Here is a 22,599-nt window from a genome sequence, read left to right on the forward strand (position 1 = left end):
TGGACAAGCCTCAGGCCATCGTGAAAATCTGTCCACAACTGTTTATCCATTTCAGTTGCAGCTTCCTGCATTAAAATCACATCCCTTAACGTAATTTTGTCTTCTAAGTTCACTTCATGAGTGACCAAGGGCACTTTGCCCAATTTGTCTGCTCCTGTGACGGCTTTTGCAGCTTCATCAGCCACTTTATTCCCTTGTGTAATCTTTTGACACATCTATTTATATGCTGCACATTTAGCTATTGCTATTTTTTAGGCTTCATCACAGCATGCAACAATTTCCTTATTTGAGCGTGATGCTGTATTGGAAAACCATCCTCGGTTCTTCCACACTGATCCAAATAAGTGACACACATTATGTACATATGCAGAGTCTGTATATATTATCACTCACTTGCCTTCCGCCAATAAACATGCTTCAGTTAACCCCACAATTTCAGCAAGCTGTGCAGATGCAGATCTAAGCCTTGAGTATTTCTCTGCTTCTTGAACACAATCATGTGGCTCACCATCCTCTGGAGTTGGCAAATTCTCAGCCGGATTCACCATGGCACACTTCACTAGGGTGACATCTTCCTGCTCTAAGAGCCTATGATAGTCTCTCAGCCTAGGCATAGTCAATGTGTATTTGCCATAATTCAAGAGATTTCTGAGACCATGATGGGTAAGAATTGTCACCAGATAACTCATCGTGACAGATGATACCTTATCATACATTACAAAAAACTCCCACCATTGCTCTGTAGCACAGTGGTAGTCCCAGCTCTACTTCTGAATAGGCAGTGGCATAGAACTGTCCATTATATGTGAATCCTGACTTTCTATACTAAGTGGAACAGGCATGTTTGCTATAATGAACTTCTTTCACAATTTAACTGGCTCCAGAAAATCTGCACTTAAATTTCCAATCCAGAATACTGAAGAAGCTTCAGTCTCCATTGTCATCAGTAATTGGTGAACAATATCATTTGGCACTTCCACCAAACAGCCATCTGGTGTACACTTTATTATACAGTTTAGTCTACACAAAGCATCTCTTCCCAAAAGTGCAATAGGTGTATGTACTGATACCAGTATGGGTATTGTAGTCTTCAGGTTTTTATAGCAGAGTTCAATTGGTTTTGTTAGAGGAATCAGCTGTTTCACTCCCTCAAACCCGATTGTCTGAATCAATTGACCAGACATGGGGAGATGTATAACATCTTCAAGCCAAATACAGGTAAAAGCAGCTCCGCTATCTGCCATTACTTCCAATGGTTGATTATTTACTTTCACCACTATTGTTGGATCTTTTTCCGGGCCTGACACTACCAGCTGACATCCCCCCTTCGAGTCCTCTGGGCACCTCTAGAATCCTGGCTCCGGGCCCCTGAATAATCCTCTGAAGTTTCCTCCTAGGCTGTTGCATTCACGGGCAAAGTGGCCAAACTGTCCACAATTATAACATACTTCTGAAAACTGGTGGAAATTCGGATAAAAATTTCCTCCTCTTCCTCTTCCTATCTGCACTTGACCAAAACCTGGCTGTGGGTAGAAAACAACTGGAACCACTGATGGTGGCTGGCATGATTGGAACTGGACCTGGTTTGGCTGCATTTGTGGTAATGGTTGGTTTAGTGGAGGCTGGCTCTGTATAACCACAGCCTGCTTCTTTTCCTTCTTCTTGTTATCCACCAAGTTTTCTGAGGGTCTCTTGGTCCTGTTCTTTCTGGTCATGCTCCTTTTTCCTATATAGCTCCACTTGATGGGCTATATGATCTGTATAAACACCCTTTGCCATGCTTCCAAGACCAATCACTTCTGCCAGTTTACTTCTTACTGGTAAGGGCAGCCCCTTCTATATTTTGGCTCGCAAAATGGATTGCTCCATTTGATTCAAATCCGGGTCATTTCCTGTGACATATCTCCACACTTGATGGGCTCTCGACACATAGGCCCTCGGGTTTTCTATCTGTCCCAGTGGTTCAATAAGAATGTTATCTGGATGTACATTCGTCGGAAATGTATCTCTCAGTGCTCTCCACACTTGTCCTCTATTTGCAGTGAACAGCTCTGGATCATTCACAACAGTCCCCACATACAGATAAAGTCCAGCTTTCTGTAGAATCTCTTCTATAGCTGGAACCCCCAAGAGGTTGGCCAAAAGTCTCTTCATATCCCCTATGGCAGGCTGTGTTCCCACCATAATTTCTTCCAACTTTGAAATCCAAGGATGTGCTCCATCTTGAAGAGTAGGTAACTTCTCAAGTATATCTGACATATCTGTACTCCGCCAGGGCTTGTACTCCAAGTTCTGTCCTTGGATGATCACTGGACACATCTTTTCAGGTTCCTTTCCTTTTCTTGAGCGCAGTGCATACATTTTCCAATGCTCTTCGGCTTTCTGGACTGGTAGATTTATCCCAGTACGAAAGGCATTGTTCTATGCTTCTTTCAACCTCCCTTAAAGCCCTTCGTCTGTCCTCATCTATTCTGGTACTGGATGTCATTGGAGAAAACCCCCTTGAGAGCAAAGGACCCTTGCTCTCTGAGTCTCCATCACTCTCTCCCTTCTCACTTTCATGAGAGCTGTCATCTCCTGGGTCCTTTTCCCTCCATTTTTTGCTATGATATTTACCCTCCTGACTGATCACTAGGAGCTAGGGATAAATTTCCTTAAGGAGATTTATTTGTTTTCCTTATTTCCTAAGACAGGCTCCTTACATTAATGTTTATTCTCTGTCTTTCCTAAGACAGGCTACTCCCCCCTTTTGCGCTGTACACAGCGCAATCAAAAACAAATTTAGAAGGAGAAACACCCCAAACACCTACACATCATGGCACGCACACACAAATGATTCATTACGGTGTGACCAAACAGCAAACACACAACAGCCTGAACGAGCGAATCAGCACTCAATCATGTGAAACGCTCATCGTTGTTGCCGGCTTGGAGTGGGAGCAGATGCAATGCAAGCTGTCGGCGACGCCGCAGGCCACAACACGTCCGGAGTTCATGACGCCAGAATTGTTGTTTATTAAATAGCGATGATGTGAAGGTGATGAAGGAGACTCCGATGACACCGTCTTGCTTGCATAAAGAAAAGGTTTATTACAAGAAGTACAGCATCTATCAAGCATCTAGAATGCTTGGAGAGGTTTCGAAGCCAATGTGAACTGCTCTGAAAAACAGCCCCAAAATACCCTCATTATATAGACCTGGTGGTGTTTGTGAAATGTGAGACAAAGCACAACAGACGACAGAGACATACTAGCTGGACTTTGACAATCCTTGACCTGGGCCATAAATACCTTCTTGAGCCTGACCGTATATACTTCTGGACCCTGGGTCCCTAACTGGTCATTTGTTCCAAAGCTTCAGAGTAGATCTTAATACACTACATATTTCCCCCCTTCGAGATCACACAGAGTCTCGAAAATAAAAGAGTAATACATACATTTTTGCAGTTGTGAGAAAAATAACAGTTCCTCCAATGGTGGTTTCTTCAGCATTAACCTGAGTAATATAGCAACTTTTATGGAGCTTCAGAGTAGATCTTAATACACTAAAGATTAATGATAAAACCCCAAAAATGATTCATGCAAAATTGAAGGTGCATAAAACAACAAATCACATATAATACACTGAAGCTCTGATCAACCTCTGCAAACAGACCAACCATCTCTGCATTATGCTGAAATGATAGGTATAGTTGAGAGGTTTGGTAAGAAGCATAAAAAAGGAATCAAAAAAAAAAAAGTGAATACGATAAAACATGAAAACGACATTAAAAGATATATGGTAGTACTGAGGTATTTGTTTTAACTGTTTTCCTAAAATTAATTCATATTACTCCATACTGCAGCATCCACAACCGTAGCCCCAACAACAGCAGCACCCATAACTGCAACAACCACAACCGCAGCCCCAACAACAGCAGCATCCACAACCGTAGCCCCAACAACAGCAGCACCCATAACTGCAACAACCACAACTGCAGCTCCCACAACTGCAGCTCCAACAACTAGGGCTCCAACAACTGTAGCCTCGACCACTGAAACACCCACAACTACAGCCCCCACAACTACAGCTCCCACAACTGCAGCCACAACAACAGCAGTAACCACAACTGCAGCCCCAACAACTGCAGCTCCCACAACTGCAGCCCCCACAACTGCGGCTCTGACAACAGCAGAACCCACAACTGCAGCACCCACAACTGCTGCTGCGACAACTGCAGCACCCACGACTGCAGCTCCATCAACTGCGGCCCCAACAACTGCTGTCCCAACAACTGCAGCACCCACAACTGCAGCTCCCACAACTGCAGCTCCCACAACTGCAGCCCACACAACTGCTGCTCCAACAACTGCAACACCCACAACTGCGGCTCCGACAACTGCAGCACCCACAACTGCTGCTGCGACAACTGCAGCACCCACGACTGCAGCTCCATCAACTGCGGCCCCAACAACTGCTGTCCCAACAACTGCAGCACCCACAACTGCAGCTCCCACAACTGCAGCCCCAACAACTGCGGCCCCAACAACAACAGAACCCACAACTGCAGCTCCCACAACTGCAGCCCCGACAATTACGGCTCCAACAACTGCTGCCCCAACAACTGCAGCAACCACAACTGCAGCCCTCACAACTGCGGCTCTGACAACAGCAGAACCCACAACTGCAGCACCCACAACTGCAGCACCAACAACTGCTGCTCCAACAACTGCTGCCCCAACAACTGCAGCCCCAACAACTGCAGCACCCACAACTGCAGCTCCAACAACTGCAGCACCCACAACTGCAGCCCCCACAACTGCTGCTCCCACAACTGCAGCCCCCACAACTGCAGCTCCCACAACTGCAGCACCCACAACTGCTGCTCCGACAACTGCAGCTCCAACAACTACAGCTCAATCAACTGCCGCCCCAACAACTGCTGTCCCAACAACTGCATCACCCACAACTGCAGCTCCCACAACTGCAGCCCCAACAACTGCGGCCCCAACAACAACAGTTGCCCCGACAACTGCAGCTCCCACAACTGCAGCCCCAACAATTACGGCTCCAACAACTGCTGCCCCAACAACTGCAGCAACCACAACTGCAGCCCCAACAACAGCAGCACCCACAACTACAGCTCCCACAACTGCAGTCCCAACAACTAGGTCTCCGACAACTGCAGCCCCAAGAACTGCAGCTCCCACAACTGCAGCACCCACAACTGCGGCTCCAACAACAGCAACACCCACAACTGCAACTCCCACAACTGCAGCCCCAACAACTGCACCACCCACACCTGCAGCCCCAACAACTGCGGCCCCAACAACAGCAGAACCCACAACTGCAGCTCCCACAATTGCAGCCCCGACAACTAGGGCTCCGACAACAGCAGCCTCAACAACTGCAGCTCCGACAACAGCAGCACCCACAACTGCTGCTTCGACAACAGCAGCACCCACAACTGCAGCTCCGACAACTGCAGCCAATACAACAGCAGCAACCACAACTACAGCCCCAACAAGTGCAGCTCCCTCAACTGCAGCACCCACAACTGCGGCTCCAACAACAGCAGCACCCACAACTGCAGCCCCCACAACTGCAGCCCCAACAACTGCAGCTCCCACAACAGCAGCACCCACAACTGCTGCTTCGACAACAGCAGCACCCACAACTACAGCTCCCACAACTGCAGCCCCAACAACGAGGGCTCCGACAACTGCACCAACCTCAACTGCAGCCCCAACAACAGTAGCACCCACAACTGCTGCTCCTACAACTGCGGCCCCAACAACAGCAGAACCCATAACTGCAGCTCCCACAATTGCAGCCCCCACAACTGCAGCTCCAACAAATGCAGCACCCACTACTGCTGCTCAGACAACTGCAGCCCCCACAACTGCTGGCCCCACAATTGCTGCTCCCACAACTGCTGCCCCGACGACTGCAGCTCCAACAACTGCAGCTCCCACAACTGCAGCCCCCACAACTGCTGGCCCCACAATTGCAGCTCCCACAACTGCTGCTCCAACAACTGATGCACCTACAACTGCTGCTCCTACAACTGCAGCTCCCACAACTGCAGCCCCAACAACTGCAGCACCCACACCTGCAGCCCCAACAACAGCAGAACACACAACTGCAGCTCCCACAACTGCAGCCCCGACAACTAGGGCTCCGACAACTGCAGCCCCAACAACTGCAGCTCCAACAAATGCAGCACCCACTACTGCTGCTCCGACAAATGCCGCACCCACAACTGCTGCTCATACAACTGCTTCCACTACAACTGCAGCCCCCACAACTGCTGGCCCCACAACTGCAGCTCCCACAACTGCAGCTCCAACAACTGCAGCTCCCACAACTGCAGCTCCCACAACTACAGCTACAACAACAGTTGCCCCGACAACTGCAGCTCCCACAACTACAGCTCCCATAACTGCAGCCCCAACAACGAGGGCTCCGACAACTGCACCAACCTCAACCGCAGCCCCAACAACAGTAGTACCCACAACTGCAGCTCCCGCAACTGCAGTCCCAACAACTAGGGCTCCAACAACTGCAGCCCCAACAACTGCAGCTCCCACAACTGCAGCCCCAACAACTAGGGCTCCGACAACTGCTGCTTCGACAACTGCAGCACCGACAACTGCAGCAACAACAACTGCAGCCCCAACAACTGCAGCTCCCACAACTGCAGCCACAACAACTAGGGCTTCCACAACTGCAGCCCCAACAACTGCAGCAACCACAACCGCAGCCCCAACAACAGCAGTACCCACCACTACTGGTCCAACAACTACAGCCCCAACAACTGCAGCACCCACAACTGCGGTTCCAACAACAGCAACACCGACAACTGCAACTCCCACAACTGCAGCCCCAACAACTGCAGCACCCACACCTGCAGCCCCAACAACTGCGGCCCCAACAACAGCAGAACCCACAACTGCAGCTCCCACAACTGCAGCCCCGACAACTAGGGCTCCGACAACTGCAGCCCCAACAACTGCAGCTCCGACAACAGCAGCACCCACAACTGCTGCTTCGACAACAGCAGCACCCACAACTGCAGCTCCGACAACTGCAGCCACTACAACAGCAGCAACCACAACTACAGCCCCAACAAGTGCAGCTCCCTCAACTGCAGCACCCACAACTGCGGCTCCAACAACAGCAGCACCCACAACTGCAGCCCCCACAACTGCAGCCCCAGCAACTGCAGCCCCCACACCTGCAGCACCAACAACTGCGGCCCCAACAACAGCAGAACCCACAACTGCAGCTCCGACAACTGCTGCCCCAACAACTGCAGCTCCGACAACAGCAGCACCCACAACTGCTGCTTCGACAACAGCAGCACCCACAACTGCAGCTCCGACAACTGCAGCCACTACAACAGCAGCAACCACAACTACAGCCCCAACAAGTGCAGCTCCCACAACTGCAGCACCCACAACTGCGGCTCCAACAACAGCAGCACCCACAACTGCAGCCCCCACAACTGCAGCCCCAACAACTGCAGCTCCCACAACAGCAGCACCCACAACTGCTGCTTCGACAACAGCAGCACCCACAACTGCAGCTCCAACAACTACAGCCACAACAACAGAAGTCACCACAACTGCTGCCCCAACAACTGCAGCTCCAACAACTACGGCCCCAACAACTACAGCCCCAACAACTACAGCTCCCACAACTGCAGCCCCAACAACGAGGGCTCCGACAACTGCACCAACCTCAACCGCAGCCCCAACAGTAGCACCCACAACTGCAGCCCCAACAACTGCAGCCCCAACAACTAGGGCTCCGACAACTGCTGCTTCGACAACTGCAGCACCGACAACTGCAGCAACAACAACTGCAGCCCCAACAACTGCAGCTCCCACAACTGCAGCCACAACAACTGCAGCAACCACAACCGCAGCCCCAACAACAGCAGTACCCACAAATGCTGCTCCAACAACTACAGCCCCAACAACTGCAGCACCCACAACTGCGGCCCCAACAACAACAGAACCCACAACTGCAGCTCCCACAACTGCAGCCCCGACAACTAAGGCTCCGACAACTGCAGCCCCAACAACAGCAGCACCCACAACTACAGCTCCCACAACTGCAGTCCCAACAACAAGGGATCCAACAACTGCAGCACCAACAACAGCAGCACCCACAACTGCAGCTCCCACAACGACAGTCCCAACAACCAGGATTCCGACAACTGCAGCCCCCACAACTGCAGCTCCCACAACTGCAGCTCCCACAACTGCAGCCCCAACAACTGCAGCACCCACACCTGCAGCCCCAACAACTGCGGCCCCAACAACAGCAGAACCCACAACTGCAGCTCCCACAACTGCAGCACCGACAACTAGGGCTCCGACAACTGCAGCCCCAACAACTACAGCTCCAACAACAGCAGCACCCACAACCGCTGCTTCGACAACAACAGCACCCACAACTGCAGCTCCGACAACTGCAGCCACTACAACAGCAGCAACTACAACTACAGCCCCAACAAGTGCAGCTCCCACAACTGCAGCACCCACAACTGCGGCTCCAACAACAGCAGCACCCACAACTGCAGCCCCCACAACTGCAGGTACCACAACTGCAGCCCCAACAATTGCAGCTCCCACAACAGCAGCACCCACAACTGCGGCTCCAACAACAGCAGCACCCACAACTGCAGCCCCCACAACTGCAGCTCCCACAACTGCAGCCCCAGCAACTGCAGCCCCCACACCTGCAGCCCCAACAACTGCGGCCCCAACAACAGCAGAACCCACAACTGCAGCTCCCACAACTGCAGGCCCGACAACTAGGGCTCCGACAACTGCAGCCCCAACAACTGCAGCTCCGACAACAGCAGCCTCAACAACTGCAGCTCCGACAATAGCAGCACCCACAACCGCTGCTTCGACAACAACAGCACCCACAACTGCAGCTCCGACAACTGCAGCCACTACAACAGCAGCAACTACAACTGCAGCCCCAACAACTGCGGCTCCAACAACAGCAGCACCCACAACTGCAGCACCCACAACTGCAGCTCCAACAACTACAGCCACAGCAACAGCAATCACCACAACTGCAGCCCCAACAACTGCAGCTCCAACAACTACAGCCCCAACAACTACAGCTCCCACAACTGCAGCCCCAACAACGAGGGCTCCGACAACTGCACCAACCTCAACTACAGCCCCAACAACAGTAGCACCCACAACTGCAGCTCCCACAACTGCAGTCCCAACAACTAGGGCTCCAACAACTGCAGCCCCAACAACTGCAGCTCCAACAACTAGGGCTCCGACAACTGCTGCTTCGACAACTGCAGCACCGACAACTGCAGCAACAACAACTGCAGCCCCAACAACTGCAGCCCCAACAACTAGGGCTTCCACAACTGCAGCCCCAACAACTGCAGCAACCACAACCGCAGCCCCAACAACAGCAGTACCCACAACTGCTGCTCCAACAACTACAGCCCCAACAACTGCAGCACCCACAACTGCGGCCCCAACAACAACAGAACCCACAACTGCAGCTCCCACAACTGCAGCCCCGACAACTGCAGCACCCACACCTGCAGGCCCAACAACTGCGGCCCCAACAACAGCAGAACCCACAACTGCAGCTCCCACAACTGCAGCACCGACAACTAGGGCTCCCACAACTGCAGCCCCAACAACGAGGGCTCCGACAACTGCACCAACCTCAACCGCAGCCCCAACAACAGTAGCACCCACAACTGCAGCTCCCGCAACTGCAGTCCCAACAACTAGGGCTCCAACAACTGCAGCCCCAACAACTGCAGCTCCCACAACTGCAGCCCCAACAACTAGGGCTCCGACAACTGCTGCTTCGACAACTGCAGCACCGACAACTGCAGCAACAACAACTGCAGCCCCAACAACTGCAGCTCCCACAACTGCAGCCCCAACAAGTGCAGCTCCCACAACTGCAGCCCCAACAACTGCAGCAACCACAACCGCAGCCCCAACAACAGCAGCATCCAGAACTGCTTCTCCAACAACTGCAGCCCCAACAACTGCAGCAACCACAACCGCAGCCCCAACAACAGCAGCATCCAGAACTGCTGCTCAACTGCAGCCCGACAACTGCAGCACCACACCTGCAGGCCCACAACCCAACAGCAGAACCCACAACTGCAGCTCACAACTGCAGCACCGACAACTAGGGCTCCACAACTGCAGCCCCAACAACTACAGCTCCAACAGCAGCACCCCCGCTGCTTCGACAACAGCACCCACAACTGCAGCTCCACAACTGCAGCCACCAGCAGCAACTACAACTACAGCCCCAACAAGTGCAGCTCCACAACTGCAGCACCACAACTGCGGCTCCAACAGCAGCAGCACCCACAACTGCAGCCCCCACAACTGCAGGTACCACAACTGCAGCCCCAACAATTGCAGCTCCCACAAGAGCAGCACCCACAACTGCGGCTCCAACAACAGCAACACCCACTGCAGCCCCAGCTGCAGCTCCACAACTGCAGCCCCAGCAACTGCAGCCACACCTGCAGCCCCAACAACTGCGGCGCCCAGCAGAACTGCAGCTCCCACAACTGCAGGCCCGACAACTAGGGCTCCGACAACTGCAGCCCCAACAACTGCAGCTCCGACAACAGCAACACCCACAACTGCTGTTTCCACAACAGCAGCACCCACAACAGCAGCTCCCACAACTGCAGCCCCCACCACTGCTGCTCTGACAACTGCAGCACCCACAACTGTGGCTCCAGCAAGTGCTGCCCTGACGACTGCTGCCCCGACGACTGCAGTCCCAACAACTGCAGCCCCCACAACTGCAGCACCCACAACTGCTGCCCCCACAACTGCAGCACCCACAACTGCTGATTCGACAACTGCTGCTTCGACAACTGCATCACCGACAAGTGCAGCCACAACAACTGCAGCCTCCACAACTGCAGCCCCAACAACTAGGGCTCCGACAACTGCAGCCCCCACAACTACAGCAACCACAACCGCAGCCCCAACAACAGCAGTACCCACAACTGCAGCTCCAACAACTACAGAACCCACAACTGCAGCTCCCACAACTGCAGCCCCGACAACTGCAGCTCCCACAACTGCTGGCCCAACAACAGCAGCACCCACAACTACGGCTCCCACAACTGCAGACCCAACAACAAGCGATCCAACAACTGCAGCACCAACAACAGCAGCACCCACAACTGCAGCTCCCACAACGACAGTCCCAACAACCAGGGCTCCGACAACTGCAGCCCCCACAACTGCAGCTCCCACAACTGCAGCACCGACAACTAGGGCTCCGACAACTGCAGCCCCAACAACTGCAGCTCCAACAACAGCAACACTCACAACCGCTGCTTCGACAACAACAGCACCCACAACTACAGCCCCAACAACTGCAGCTCCCGCAACAGCAGCACCCACAACTGCTGCTTCGACAACAGCAGCACCCACAACTGCAGCTCCAACAAATACAGCCACAACAATAGAAGTCACCTGCTGCAACTGCAGCTCCCAACTACACTGCAGACAACAGCCCCAACAACTGCAGCTCCTGCCAACCTCAACTGCAGCCCCAACAACAGTAGCACACTGCAGCAGCCCCAACAACAAGCAGCACCCAACAACTGCAGCACCTGCAGCCAACTGCACAACAACTGCACTCAACTGCAGCTGCAGCCCACAGCTGCAAACAACATACCACTGCAGCCCACAACTGCAGCTCCCACAACTGCAGCACCCAACTGCAGCTGCAGCTCCCACAAGCTCCACAGCTGCAACAACAGCAGCACCACCTGCAGCCCCAACTGCAGCCCCAACACTGCACCTGCCCTGCTGCAGCTCCAGCCCAGCATGCACTGCCCACCAACAACTGCAGCCCACTGCAGCCCACAACAACTGCAGCAACCAAGACTGGCTCCTCTGCAGCTCCCAACAACAGCAGCACCCACAACTGCAGCCCACTGCAGCTCCCTGCACAACTGCAACAACTGCAGCCACAACTGCAGCTCCAACTGCAGCCCCAACAACTGCTCAACTGCAGCCCAACAACTGCAGCTCCCAACAACTGCAGCACCCACCTGCAACTGCAGCCCACAACTGCACCCACAACAGCTCCACAACTGCAGCCACTACACAGCTCTGCTGCCCCAAACTGCAGCTACAACTGCAGCACCCACAACTGCAGCTCCCACAACTGCACCCACAACTGCAGCCCCCAGCTGCTCCCAACTGCAGCCCCAACAACTGCAGCCAACAACCAGCCCCCAACTGCAGCTCCACAACTGCAGCACCCACAACTGCAGCTCCCCAACTGCAGCTCCACAACTGCAGCCCCAGCAACACACCTGCAGCTCCAACAACTGCAGCCCCAACAACTGCAGCCCACTGCAGCTCCACAACTGCAGCCCACAACTGCAGCTCAACAGCAGCACCCAACAACTGCAGCTCCAACAACAACACCCACAACTGCTCCACAACTGCAGCCCCACAACTGCAGCTCCACACAGCCACTGCAGCCACAACTGCAGCCCCAACAAGTGCAGCTCCACAACTGCAGCACCCACAACTGCGGCTCCAACAGCAGCACCCACAACTGCAGCCCCACAACTGCAGCCCCAACAACTGCAGCTCCACAACAGCAGCACCCAACTGCTGCCCAACAACAGCACCCACAACTGCTGCCCACAGCACTGCCCACAACTGCATCACACAGCTGCACAACAACTGCAGCCCCACAACTGCAGCCCAACAACTGCTCCACAACTGCAGCCCCCACAACTGCACAACCTGCAGCCCCAACAGCAGCACCCACAACTGCAGCTCCAACCTTCTGCAACAACTGCAGCACCCACAACTGCAACTGCACCACAACTGCAGCTCCAACAACTGCAGCACACAACTGCAGCTCCACAGCTACAGCTAACTGCAGCCCACAACTGCAGCTCCCACAACCTGCAGCTCAACAACTGCAGCTCCACAACTGCAGCTCCACAACTGCAGCTCCCACAACTACGGCTACAACAACTTGCCCACAACTGCAGCTCCCACAACTGGCTCCTGCAGCCCCACAGCTCCACAACTGCACCAACTCAGCAGCCCCAACAGCAGTACAACAACTGCAGCTCCTGCTGCTCACAACTCAGCCGACAGCTGCAGCAACAACAGCTGCAGCCCCAACAACTGCAGCCCCACAACTGCAGCAACAACACTGCAGCCCCACAACTGCAGCTCAACAACTGCAGCCCCCACAAGTCACCACAACTGCAGCCCAACAACTGCAGCTCCCAACTGCACTGCTGCCCAACAACTGCAGCTCCTGGCTGCAGCCCCAACAGCAGCTCGACAACTGCACCAACCTCAGCGCGGCCCAACAACTGCAGCACCCACACTGCTGGCTCCCTGCAGCACCACAACTGCAGCTCCACAACTGCGGCTCAGCAGCTCCACAACAGCAGCTCCCAACTGCAGCCCCAACAGCAGCACCCTGCAGCTCCCAACTGCAGCCACTGCAACAGCAGCAGCCACAACTGCAGCCCCAACAACTGCAGCTCCTCAACTGCACCCACTGCGGCTCAACTGCAGCACCTGCAACCTGCAGCCCCAACAACTGCAGCTCCCACCACTGCTCCAACAACTGCTGCCCACAACTGCACCCACAACTGCAGCTCCACAACTGCAGCCACAGCAACAGCAGTCACCACAACTACAGCCCCAACAACTGCAGCTCCAACAACAGCCCCAACAACTAGCAGCTCCCAACTGCAGCCCCAACAAGCAGCTCCAACAACTGCACCTGCTGCAGCCCCAACAACTGCAGCACCTGCTGCTCCTGCAGCTCGGCCCCCAACAACAGCAACACAACTGCAGCTCCAACTGCAGCCCCACTGCAGCTCAACAACTGCAGCACCACAACTGCTGCTCCGACAACTGCTGCACCTACAACTGCTGACAACTGCAGCTCACTGCTGGCCCACACAACTGCAGCCCCAACAAGCAGCAACAACAGCAGCCCACAACTGCAGCTCCACAACTGCAGCCCACAACTGCTCTGTGCCTCCCCAACAACTGCAGCTCCAACAACCAGCACCCACAACTGCTGGCCCACAACAGCAGCACCACAACTGCAGCTCCAATAACTGCAGCCACTGCAAGCAGCAACAACTGCAGCCCCAACAATGCAGCACCCAACTGCAGCCCCACAACTGCAGCCCAACAACTGCAGCCCCACAACAGCCACAACAACTGCAGCCCCAACTGCAGCCCCAACAACTGCAGCAACCTGCACGCGGCCCCAACAACAGCAGTAACCACAACTGCAGCCCCAACTGCAGGTCCACAACTGCAGCCCCACAACTGCAGCTCCACAACAGCACCCACAACTGCTGCTCGACAACAGCACACACTGCAGCTCCACAACAGCCACACAACAGCAGTACAACTGCAGCCCCACAACTGCAGCTCCCTGGCTGCAGCCCACAACTGCAGCTCCACAACTGCAGCACCCACAACTGGCCCCACAACTGCAGCACAACTGCAGGTCCCACAACTGCAGCCCCAACAACTGCTGCTCCGACAACTGCAGCCCCAACAACTGCTGCTCCGACAACTGCAGCACGCACAACTCCAGCCCCCACAACTGCAGCTCCCACAACTGCAGCTCCACAAGCAGCACACAACTGCCCACAACTGCACCAACAACTGGAGCCCCAACAACTGCAGCCACAACTGCTGCAACAACTGCAGCCCCAACTGCAGCTCCCACTGCGGCAGCACTGCTGCCCACAACTGCAGCACCCAACTGCAGGTCCAACAACTACAGCACAACACAACTGCAGCCAACAACTGCAGCTCCACACTCAGCTGCTGCCCCAACAACTGGCCCCAGCACCACAACTGCTGTGCAGCAGCACAACAACTGCAGTCCAACAACTGCAGCCACAACTGCAGAGCACCTGCTGCACAACTGCAGCTCCAACAACTGCAGCCCCAACAACTGCTGCCTCCACAACTGCTGCCTCCACAACTGCAGCCCCAACAACTGCAGCTCCCACAGCTGCACCAACTCAGCAGCCCCAACAGCAGCAGCAGCCACAACTGCAGCCCCAACAACTGCAGCTCCACAACTGCAGCACCCCACAACTGCAGCTCCACAGCAGCACCCTGCTGCGCCCCACAACTGCAGCTCCACAACTGCAGCCCCACAACTGCAGCCCACAACTGCAGCCACAACTGCAGCCCACAACACTGCAGCAACCAGCTGCAACAACTGCAGCTCCACTGCATCCACAACTGCAGCCCCAACAAGCTCACAACAACTGCTGCTCCCCAACAACCTGCAGCTCCACAACTGCAGCAGCAACCACAACCGCTGCAGCCCAACAGCAGCTACACTGCAGCCCACAACTGCAGCTCCACAGCGCCCTGCAGCAACCACAACTGCTGCTCACAACTGCAGCCCCAACTGCAGCTCCCTCTGCAGCCCAACAACTAACACTGCAGCCCAACAGCAGCTCCCAACAACTGCAACAACAGCAGCCCCAACAACTGCAGCTCCAACAACTGCAGCCACACAACTCACAACTGCAGCCCCAACAACTGCAGCTCCACAACCAGCCACAACTGCAGCCCCAACAACTGCAGCCCACAACTGCTGCTCCAACCAACAACTGCACCCACCAACAACTAGCTCACAACAGCCCCCAACAACTGCAGCTCAACTGCAGCCCCAACAGCACCTGGCTGCTGCTCCACAACTGCAGCCCCAACAACTGCAGCACCCACAACTGCAGCAACAACACAGCTGCAGCTCCCTGGCTGCACCCACAACAGCTCCACAACTGCAGCTACAACTGCACCCACAGCTAGCTCCCTGCAGCCCACAACTGCAGGGATCCAACAACTGCAGCACCAACAACAGCAGCACACAACTGCAGTCCCACAACTGTCCCACAACCAGGCTCCACAACTGCAGCCCCAACAACTGCAGCTCCACAACTGCAGCTCCTGCACACCAGCAACAGCCACAACAGCCCCTGCTGCAGCTCCACAACTGCAGCCCCCAACTGCAGCCCCAACAACAGCAGAACCCACAACTGCAGCTCCACAACTGCAGCACACAACTAGCTACAACTGCAGCCCCAACTGCAGCTCCACAACTGCACTGCAGCTGCCCACAACAACAGCACCCACAACTGCAGCTCACAACTGCAGCTCCCACTGCAGCCCCAACTGCAGCTCCACAACTGCAGCACCACAACTGCTGCTCAGCAGCACCACAGCAGCCCCACAACTGCAGGTACCACAACTGCAGCCCCAACAACTGCAGCTCCCAACAGCAGCACCCACAACTAGCTCCAACAACAACTGGCACCACAACTGCAGCCCACTGCAGCTCCCACACAACTGCAGCTGCCCCAACTGCAGCCCCAACAAGCTGCAAGCAAACCCAACAGCTCCCTGCAGCCCAACAACTGCAGGCTCCAACTGCAGCCCCAACAACTGCAGCTGCAACAACAACAACACCCACAACTGCTTCGACAGCAGCACCCACAACTGCAGCTCAACAACTGCAGCCCCAACCAGCAGCAACCACAACCTGCCAACACAGCTCACAACTGCAGCTCCACACAACTGCAGCAGCCACCACCTGCTCCCCGCTGCAGCCCCACAACTGCAGCTCCACAACAGCTCCCACAACTGCCACAACAGCAGCACCCTGCTCCAACAACTGCAGCCACAACTGCAGCCACAACTGCAGCCACAACAACTGCAGCCTCCACAACTGCAGCCCCAACAACTGCTCCACAACTGCAGCCCACCTGCATCAACTGCAGCACAACTGCAGCCCACAACTGCAGCTCCCAACAACTGCAGCCCCACTGCACCTCCTGCAGCACAACTGCAGCTCCAACAACTGCAGCACCACAACTGCAGCTCCCTCACAGCTCAGCAACAGCTGCCCCACAACTGCAGCTCCACAACTAAGCTCCGCAGCTCCAACAACTGCAGCTCCCACAACTGCAGCTCCCACAACTGCAGCTCACAACTGGCTACACACAGTTGCCCCAACTGCAGCTCCACAACTGCAGCCCAACCAGCACTCCACAACTGCACCTCGCAGCCCCAACAACAGTAGCACAACTGCTGCAGCTCCTGCAACTGCCTCACAACAGCTGCAGCAACAACTGCAGCCCCAACAACTGCAGCTCCCACAAGCAGCAGCTGCCACACAACTGCAGCTACACAACAGAAGTCACCTGCAGCCCCAACTGCAGCTCCCAACAAACAGCAGCCCCAACACTACAGCTCTGGCTGCAGCCCACAACGCAGCTCGACAGCTGCACCAACCTCAACTGCAGCCCCAACAACAGCAGCCCCCACAACTGCTGCTCCCACAACTGCAGCAGCAACTACTCCGACTGCAGCCACAACTGCAGCTCCACAACAGCAGCACCTGCTGCTCCACAACAGCAGCACCCACAACTGCAGCCCAACAACAGCAGCTACCACAACTCCAGAACCAACAAGTGCAGCTCCCACAACTGCAGCACCCACAACTGCAGCTCCAACAACTGCAGCCCCAACTGTAGCCCCACAACTGCAGCTCAACAGCACTGCAGCTCCACAACTGCAGCACCACAACTGCAACTGCAGCCACAACTGCAGCCACCACAACTAACTGCAGCTACAACAGCTGGCCCAATCAGGCTCCACACAGCAGCAAGCACCCATACCAACTGCAGCCCAAATACAGTGGCCCACAACCAGCTGCCTCCTCAACTGCAGCCCCAACAACAGTAGCACCCACAACTGCTGCTCCTACAACTGCGGCCCCAACAACAGCAGAACCCACAACTGCAGCTCCCACAACTGCAGCCCCCACAACTGCAGCTCCAACAAATGCAGCACCCACTACTGCTGCTCCGACAAATGCAGCACCCACAACTGCTGGCCCCACAATTGCAGCTCCCACAACTGCTGGCCCCACACCTGCAGCCCCAACAACTGCGGCCCCAACAACAGCAGAACCCACAACTACAGCTCCCACAACTGCAGCCCCGACAACTAGGGCTCTGACAACTGCAGCCCCAACAACTGCAGCTCCGACAACAGCAGCACCCACAACTGCTGCTTCGACAACAGCAGCACCCACAACTGCAGCTCCGACAACTGCAGCCACTACAACAGCAGCAACCACAACTACAGCCCCAACAAGTGCAGCACCCACAACTGCAGCCCCCACAACTGCAGCCCCAACAACTGCAGCCCCCACAACTGCAGCCACAACAACTAGGGCTTCCACACCTGCAGCCCCAACAACTGCAGCAACCACAACCGCAGCCCCAACAACAGCAGTAACCACAACTGCAGCCCCCACAACTGCAGGTACCACAACTGCAGCCCCAACAATTGCAGCTCCCACAACAGCAGCACCCACAACTGCTGCTTCGACAACAGCAGCACCCACAACTGCAGCTCCAACAACTGCAGCCACAACAACAGCAGTAACCACAACTGCAGCCCCAACAACTGCAGCTCCCACAACTGCAGTCCCCACAACTGCGGCTCCGACAACTGCAGCACCCACAACTGCAGCAACCACAACTGCTGCTGCGACAACTGCAGCACCCACGACTGCAGCTCCATCAACTGCGGCCCCAACAACTGCAGCTCCCACAACTGCAGCCCCAACAACTGCAGCACCCACACCTGCAGCCCCAACAACTGCGGCCCCAACAACAACAGAACCCACAACTGCAGCTCCCACAACAGCAGCACCCACAACTGCTGCTTCGACAACAGCAGCACCCACAACTGCAGCTCCAACAACTACAGCCACAACAACTGCGGCCCCAACAACAACAGAACCCACAACTGCAGCTCCCACAACAGCAGCACCCACAACTGCTGCTTCGACAACAGCAGCACCCACAACTGCAGGTCCAACAACTACAGCCACAACAACAGAAGTCACCACAACTGCTGCCCCAACAACTGCAGCTCCAACAACTCCGGCCCCAACAACTACATCCCCAACAACTGCAGCTCCCACAACAGCAGCACCCACAACTGCTGCTTCGACAACAGCAGCACCCACAACTGCAGGTCCAACAACTACAGCCACAACAACAGAAGTCACCACAACTGCTGCCCCAACAACTGCAGCTCCAACAACTACGGCCCCAACAACTACAGCCCCAACAACTACAGCTCCCACAACTGCAGCCCCAACAACGAGGGCTCCGACAACTGCACCAACCTCAACCGCAGCCCCAACAACAGCAGCAACCACAACTACAGCCCCAACAAGTGCAGCTCCCACAACTGCAGCACCCACAACTGCGGCTCCAACAACAGCAGCACCCACAACTGCAGCCCCCACAACTGCAGCTCCAACAACTGCAGCTCCCACAACTGCAGCCACAAAAACTAGGGCTTCCACACCTGCAGCACCCACAACTGCTGCTCCAACAACTACAGACCCAACAACTGCAGCAGCCACAACTGCAGCCCCCACAACTGCAGGTACCACAACTGCAGCCCCAACAATTGCAGCTCCCACAACAGCAGAACCCACAACTGCTGCTTCGACAACAGCAGCACCCACAACTGCAGCTCCAACAACTGCAGCCACAACAACAGCAGTAACCACAACTGCAGCCCCAACAACTGCAGCTCCCACAACTGCAGTCCCCACAACTGCAGCTCCGACAACTGCAGCACCCACAACTGCAGCAACCACAACTGCTGCTGCGACAACTGCAGCACCCACGACTGCAGCTCCCACAACTGCAGCCCCAACAACTAGGGCTCCGACAACTGCTGCTTCGACAACTGCAGCACCGACAACTGCAGGAACAACAACTGCAGCCCCAACAACTGCAGCTCCCACAACTGCAGCCACAACAACTAGGGCTTCCACAACTGCAGCCCCAACAACTGCAGCAACCACAACCGCAGCCCCAACAACAGCAGTACCCACAACTGCTGCTCCAACAACTACAGCCCCAACAACTGCAGCACCCACAACTGCGGCCCCAACAACTAGGGCTTTCACAACTGCCGCTCCAACGACTGCTGCACCCACAACTGCGGCACCAACAACAGCTGCACCCACAACTGCTGCTCCAACAACTGCAGCACCAACAACAGCTGCACCCACAACTGCCGCACCAACAACAGCTGCACCGACAACTGCAGCACCAACAACAGCTGCACCGACAACTGCAGCACCAACAACAGCTGCACCCACAACTACAGCTCCCACAACTGCAGTCCCAACAACAAGGGATCCAACAACTGCAGCACCAACAACAGCAGCACCCACAACTGCAGCTCCCACAACTACAGTCCCAACAACCAGGGCTCCGACAACTGCAGCCCCAACAACTGCAGCTCCCACAACTGCAGCTCCCACAACGACAGTCCCAACAACCAGGATTCCGACAACTGCAGCCCCCACAACTGCAGCTCCCACAACTGCAGCCCCAACAAATGCGGCCCCAACAACAGCAGAACCCACAACTGCAGCTCCCACAACTGCAGCAACGACAACTAGGGCTCCGACAACTGCAGCCCCAACAACTGCAGCTCCGACAACAGCAGCACCCACAACCGCTGCTTCGACAACAACAGCACCCACAACTGCAGCTCCGACAACTGCAGCCACTACAACAGCAGCAACTACAACTGCAGCCCCAAGAAGTGCAGCTCCCACAACTGCAGCACCCACAACTGCGGCTCCAACAACAGCAGCACCCACAACTGCAGCCCCCACAACTGCAGGTACCACAACTGCAGCACCCACAACTGCTGCTTCGACAACAGCAGCACCCACAACTGCGGCTCCAACAACAGCAGCACCCACAACTGCAGCTCCCACAACTGCAGCCCCAGCAACTGCAGCCCCCACACCTGCAGCACCAACAACTGCGGCCCCAACAACAGCAGAACCCACAACTGCAGCTCCTACAACTGCAGGCCCGACAACTAGGGCTCCAACAACTGCAGGCCCAACAACTGCAGCTGCAACAACAGCAACACCCACAACTGCTGCTTCGACAACAGCAGCACCCACAACTGCAGCTCCGACAACTGCAGCCACTACAACAGCAGCAACCACAACTACAGCCCCAACAAGTGCAGCTCCCACAACTGCAGCACCCACAACTGCGGCTCCAACAACAGCAGCACCCACAACTGCAGCCCCCACAACTGCAGCCCCAACAACTGCAGCTCCCACAACAGCAGCACTCACAACTGCTGCTTCGACAACAGCAGCACCCACAACTGCTGATTCGACAACTGCTGCTTCGACAACTGCATCACCGACAACTGCAGCCACAACAACTGCAGCCCCCACAACTGCAGCCCCAACAACTAGGGCTCCGACAACTGCAGCCCCCACAACTGCATCAACCATAACCGCAGCCCCAACAACAGCAGTACCCACAACTGCTGCTCCAACAACTACAGCCCCAACAACTGCAGCACCCACAACTGCTGTTCCGACAACTGCAGCACCCACAACTGCAGCTCCAACAACTGCAGCACCGACAACTGCAGCTCCCACAACTACAGCTCCAACAACAGCTGCCCCCACAACTGCAGCTCCCACAACTACAGCTCCAACAATTGCAGCTCCAACAACTGCAGCTCCCACAACTGCAGCTCCAACAACTGCAGCTCCCACAACTACAGCTACAACAACAGTTGCCCCGACAACTGCAGCTCCCACAACTACAGCTCCCATAACTGCAGCCCCAACAACGAGGGCTCCGACAACTGCACCAACCTCAACCGCAGCCCCAACAACAGTAGCACCCACAACTGCAGCTCCCACAACTGCTGCTTCGACAACTACAGCACCGACAACTGCAGCCCCAACAACTGCAGCTCCCACAACTGCAGCCCCCACAACTGCAGCAACAACAACTGCAGCACCCACAACTGCAACTCCAACAACTACAGCCACAACAACAGAAGTCACCACAACTGCTGCCCCAACAACTGCAGCTCCAACAACTACGGCCCCAACAACTACAGCCCCAACAACTACAGCTCCCACAACTGCAGCCCCAACAACGAGGGCTACGACAACTGCACCAACCTCAACCGCAGCCCCAACAACAGCAGCACCCACAACTACAGCTCCCACAACTGCAGCACCGACAACTAGGGCTCCGACAACTGCAGCCTCAACAACTGCAGCTCCGACAACAGCAGCACCCACAACTGCTGCTTCGACAACAGCAGCACCCACAACTGCAGCTCCGACAACTGCAGCCACTACAACAGCAGCAACCACAACTACAGCCCCAACAAGTGCAGCTCCCTCAACTGCAGCACCCACAACTGCGGCTCCAACAACAGCAGCACCCACAACTGCAGCCCCCACAACTGTAGCCCCAACAACTGCAGCTCCCACAACAGCAGCACCCACAACTGCTGCTTCGACAACAGCAGCACCCACAACTGCAGCTCCAACAACTACAGCCACAGCAACAGCAGTCACCACAACTGCAGCCCCAACAACTGCAGCTCCAACAACTACAGCCCCAACAACTACAGCTCCCACAACTGCAGCCCCAACAAC

The 22,599-nt window shown here is 55.5% G+C and overlaps 1 protein-coding gene across 1 annotated transcript in view; it reads left to right on the top strand.

Moving 5' to 3' along the window:
- The first annotated feature begins 7,827 nt into the window (after positions 1 to 7,827).
- Positions 7,828 to 22,599, top strand: part of LOC125896186 (bromodomain-containing protein DDB_G0280777-like) — a 16,784-nt gene continuing 2,012 nt past the window's right edge. The window contains exons 1-5 of the mRNA XM_049588563.1: positions 7,828 to 8,584; positions 8,615 to 8,673; positions 9,950 to 10,312; positions 19,092 to 19,313; positions 19,715 to 20,701. Coding sequence (XP_049444520.1) covers positions 7,934 to 8,584; positions 8,615 to 8,673; positions 9,950 to 10,312; positions 19,092 to 19,313; positions 19,715 to 20,701 — 2,282 coding nt within the window. The 5' untranslated portion in view covers positions 7,828 to 7,933. The remainder of the gene's footprint in view (positions 8,585 to 8,614; positions 8,674 to 9,949; positions 10,313 to 19,091; positions 19,314 to 19,714; positions 20,702 to 22,599) is intronic.

This window comes from Epinephelus fuscoguttatus, linkage group LG10 (assembly GCF_011397635.1).
Source record: "Epinephelus fuscoguttatus linkage group LG10, E.fuscoguttatus.final_Chr_v1".
Classification (NCBI taxonomy): domain Eukaryota; kingdom Metazoa; phylum Chordata; class Actinopteri; order Perciformes; family Serranidae; genus Epinephelus; species Epinephelus fuscoguttatus.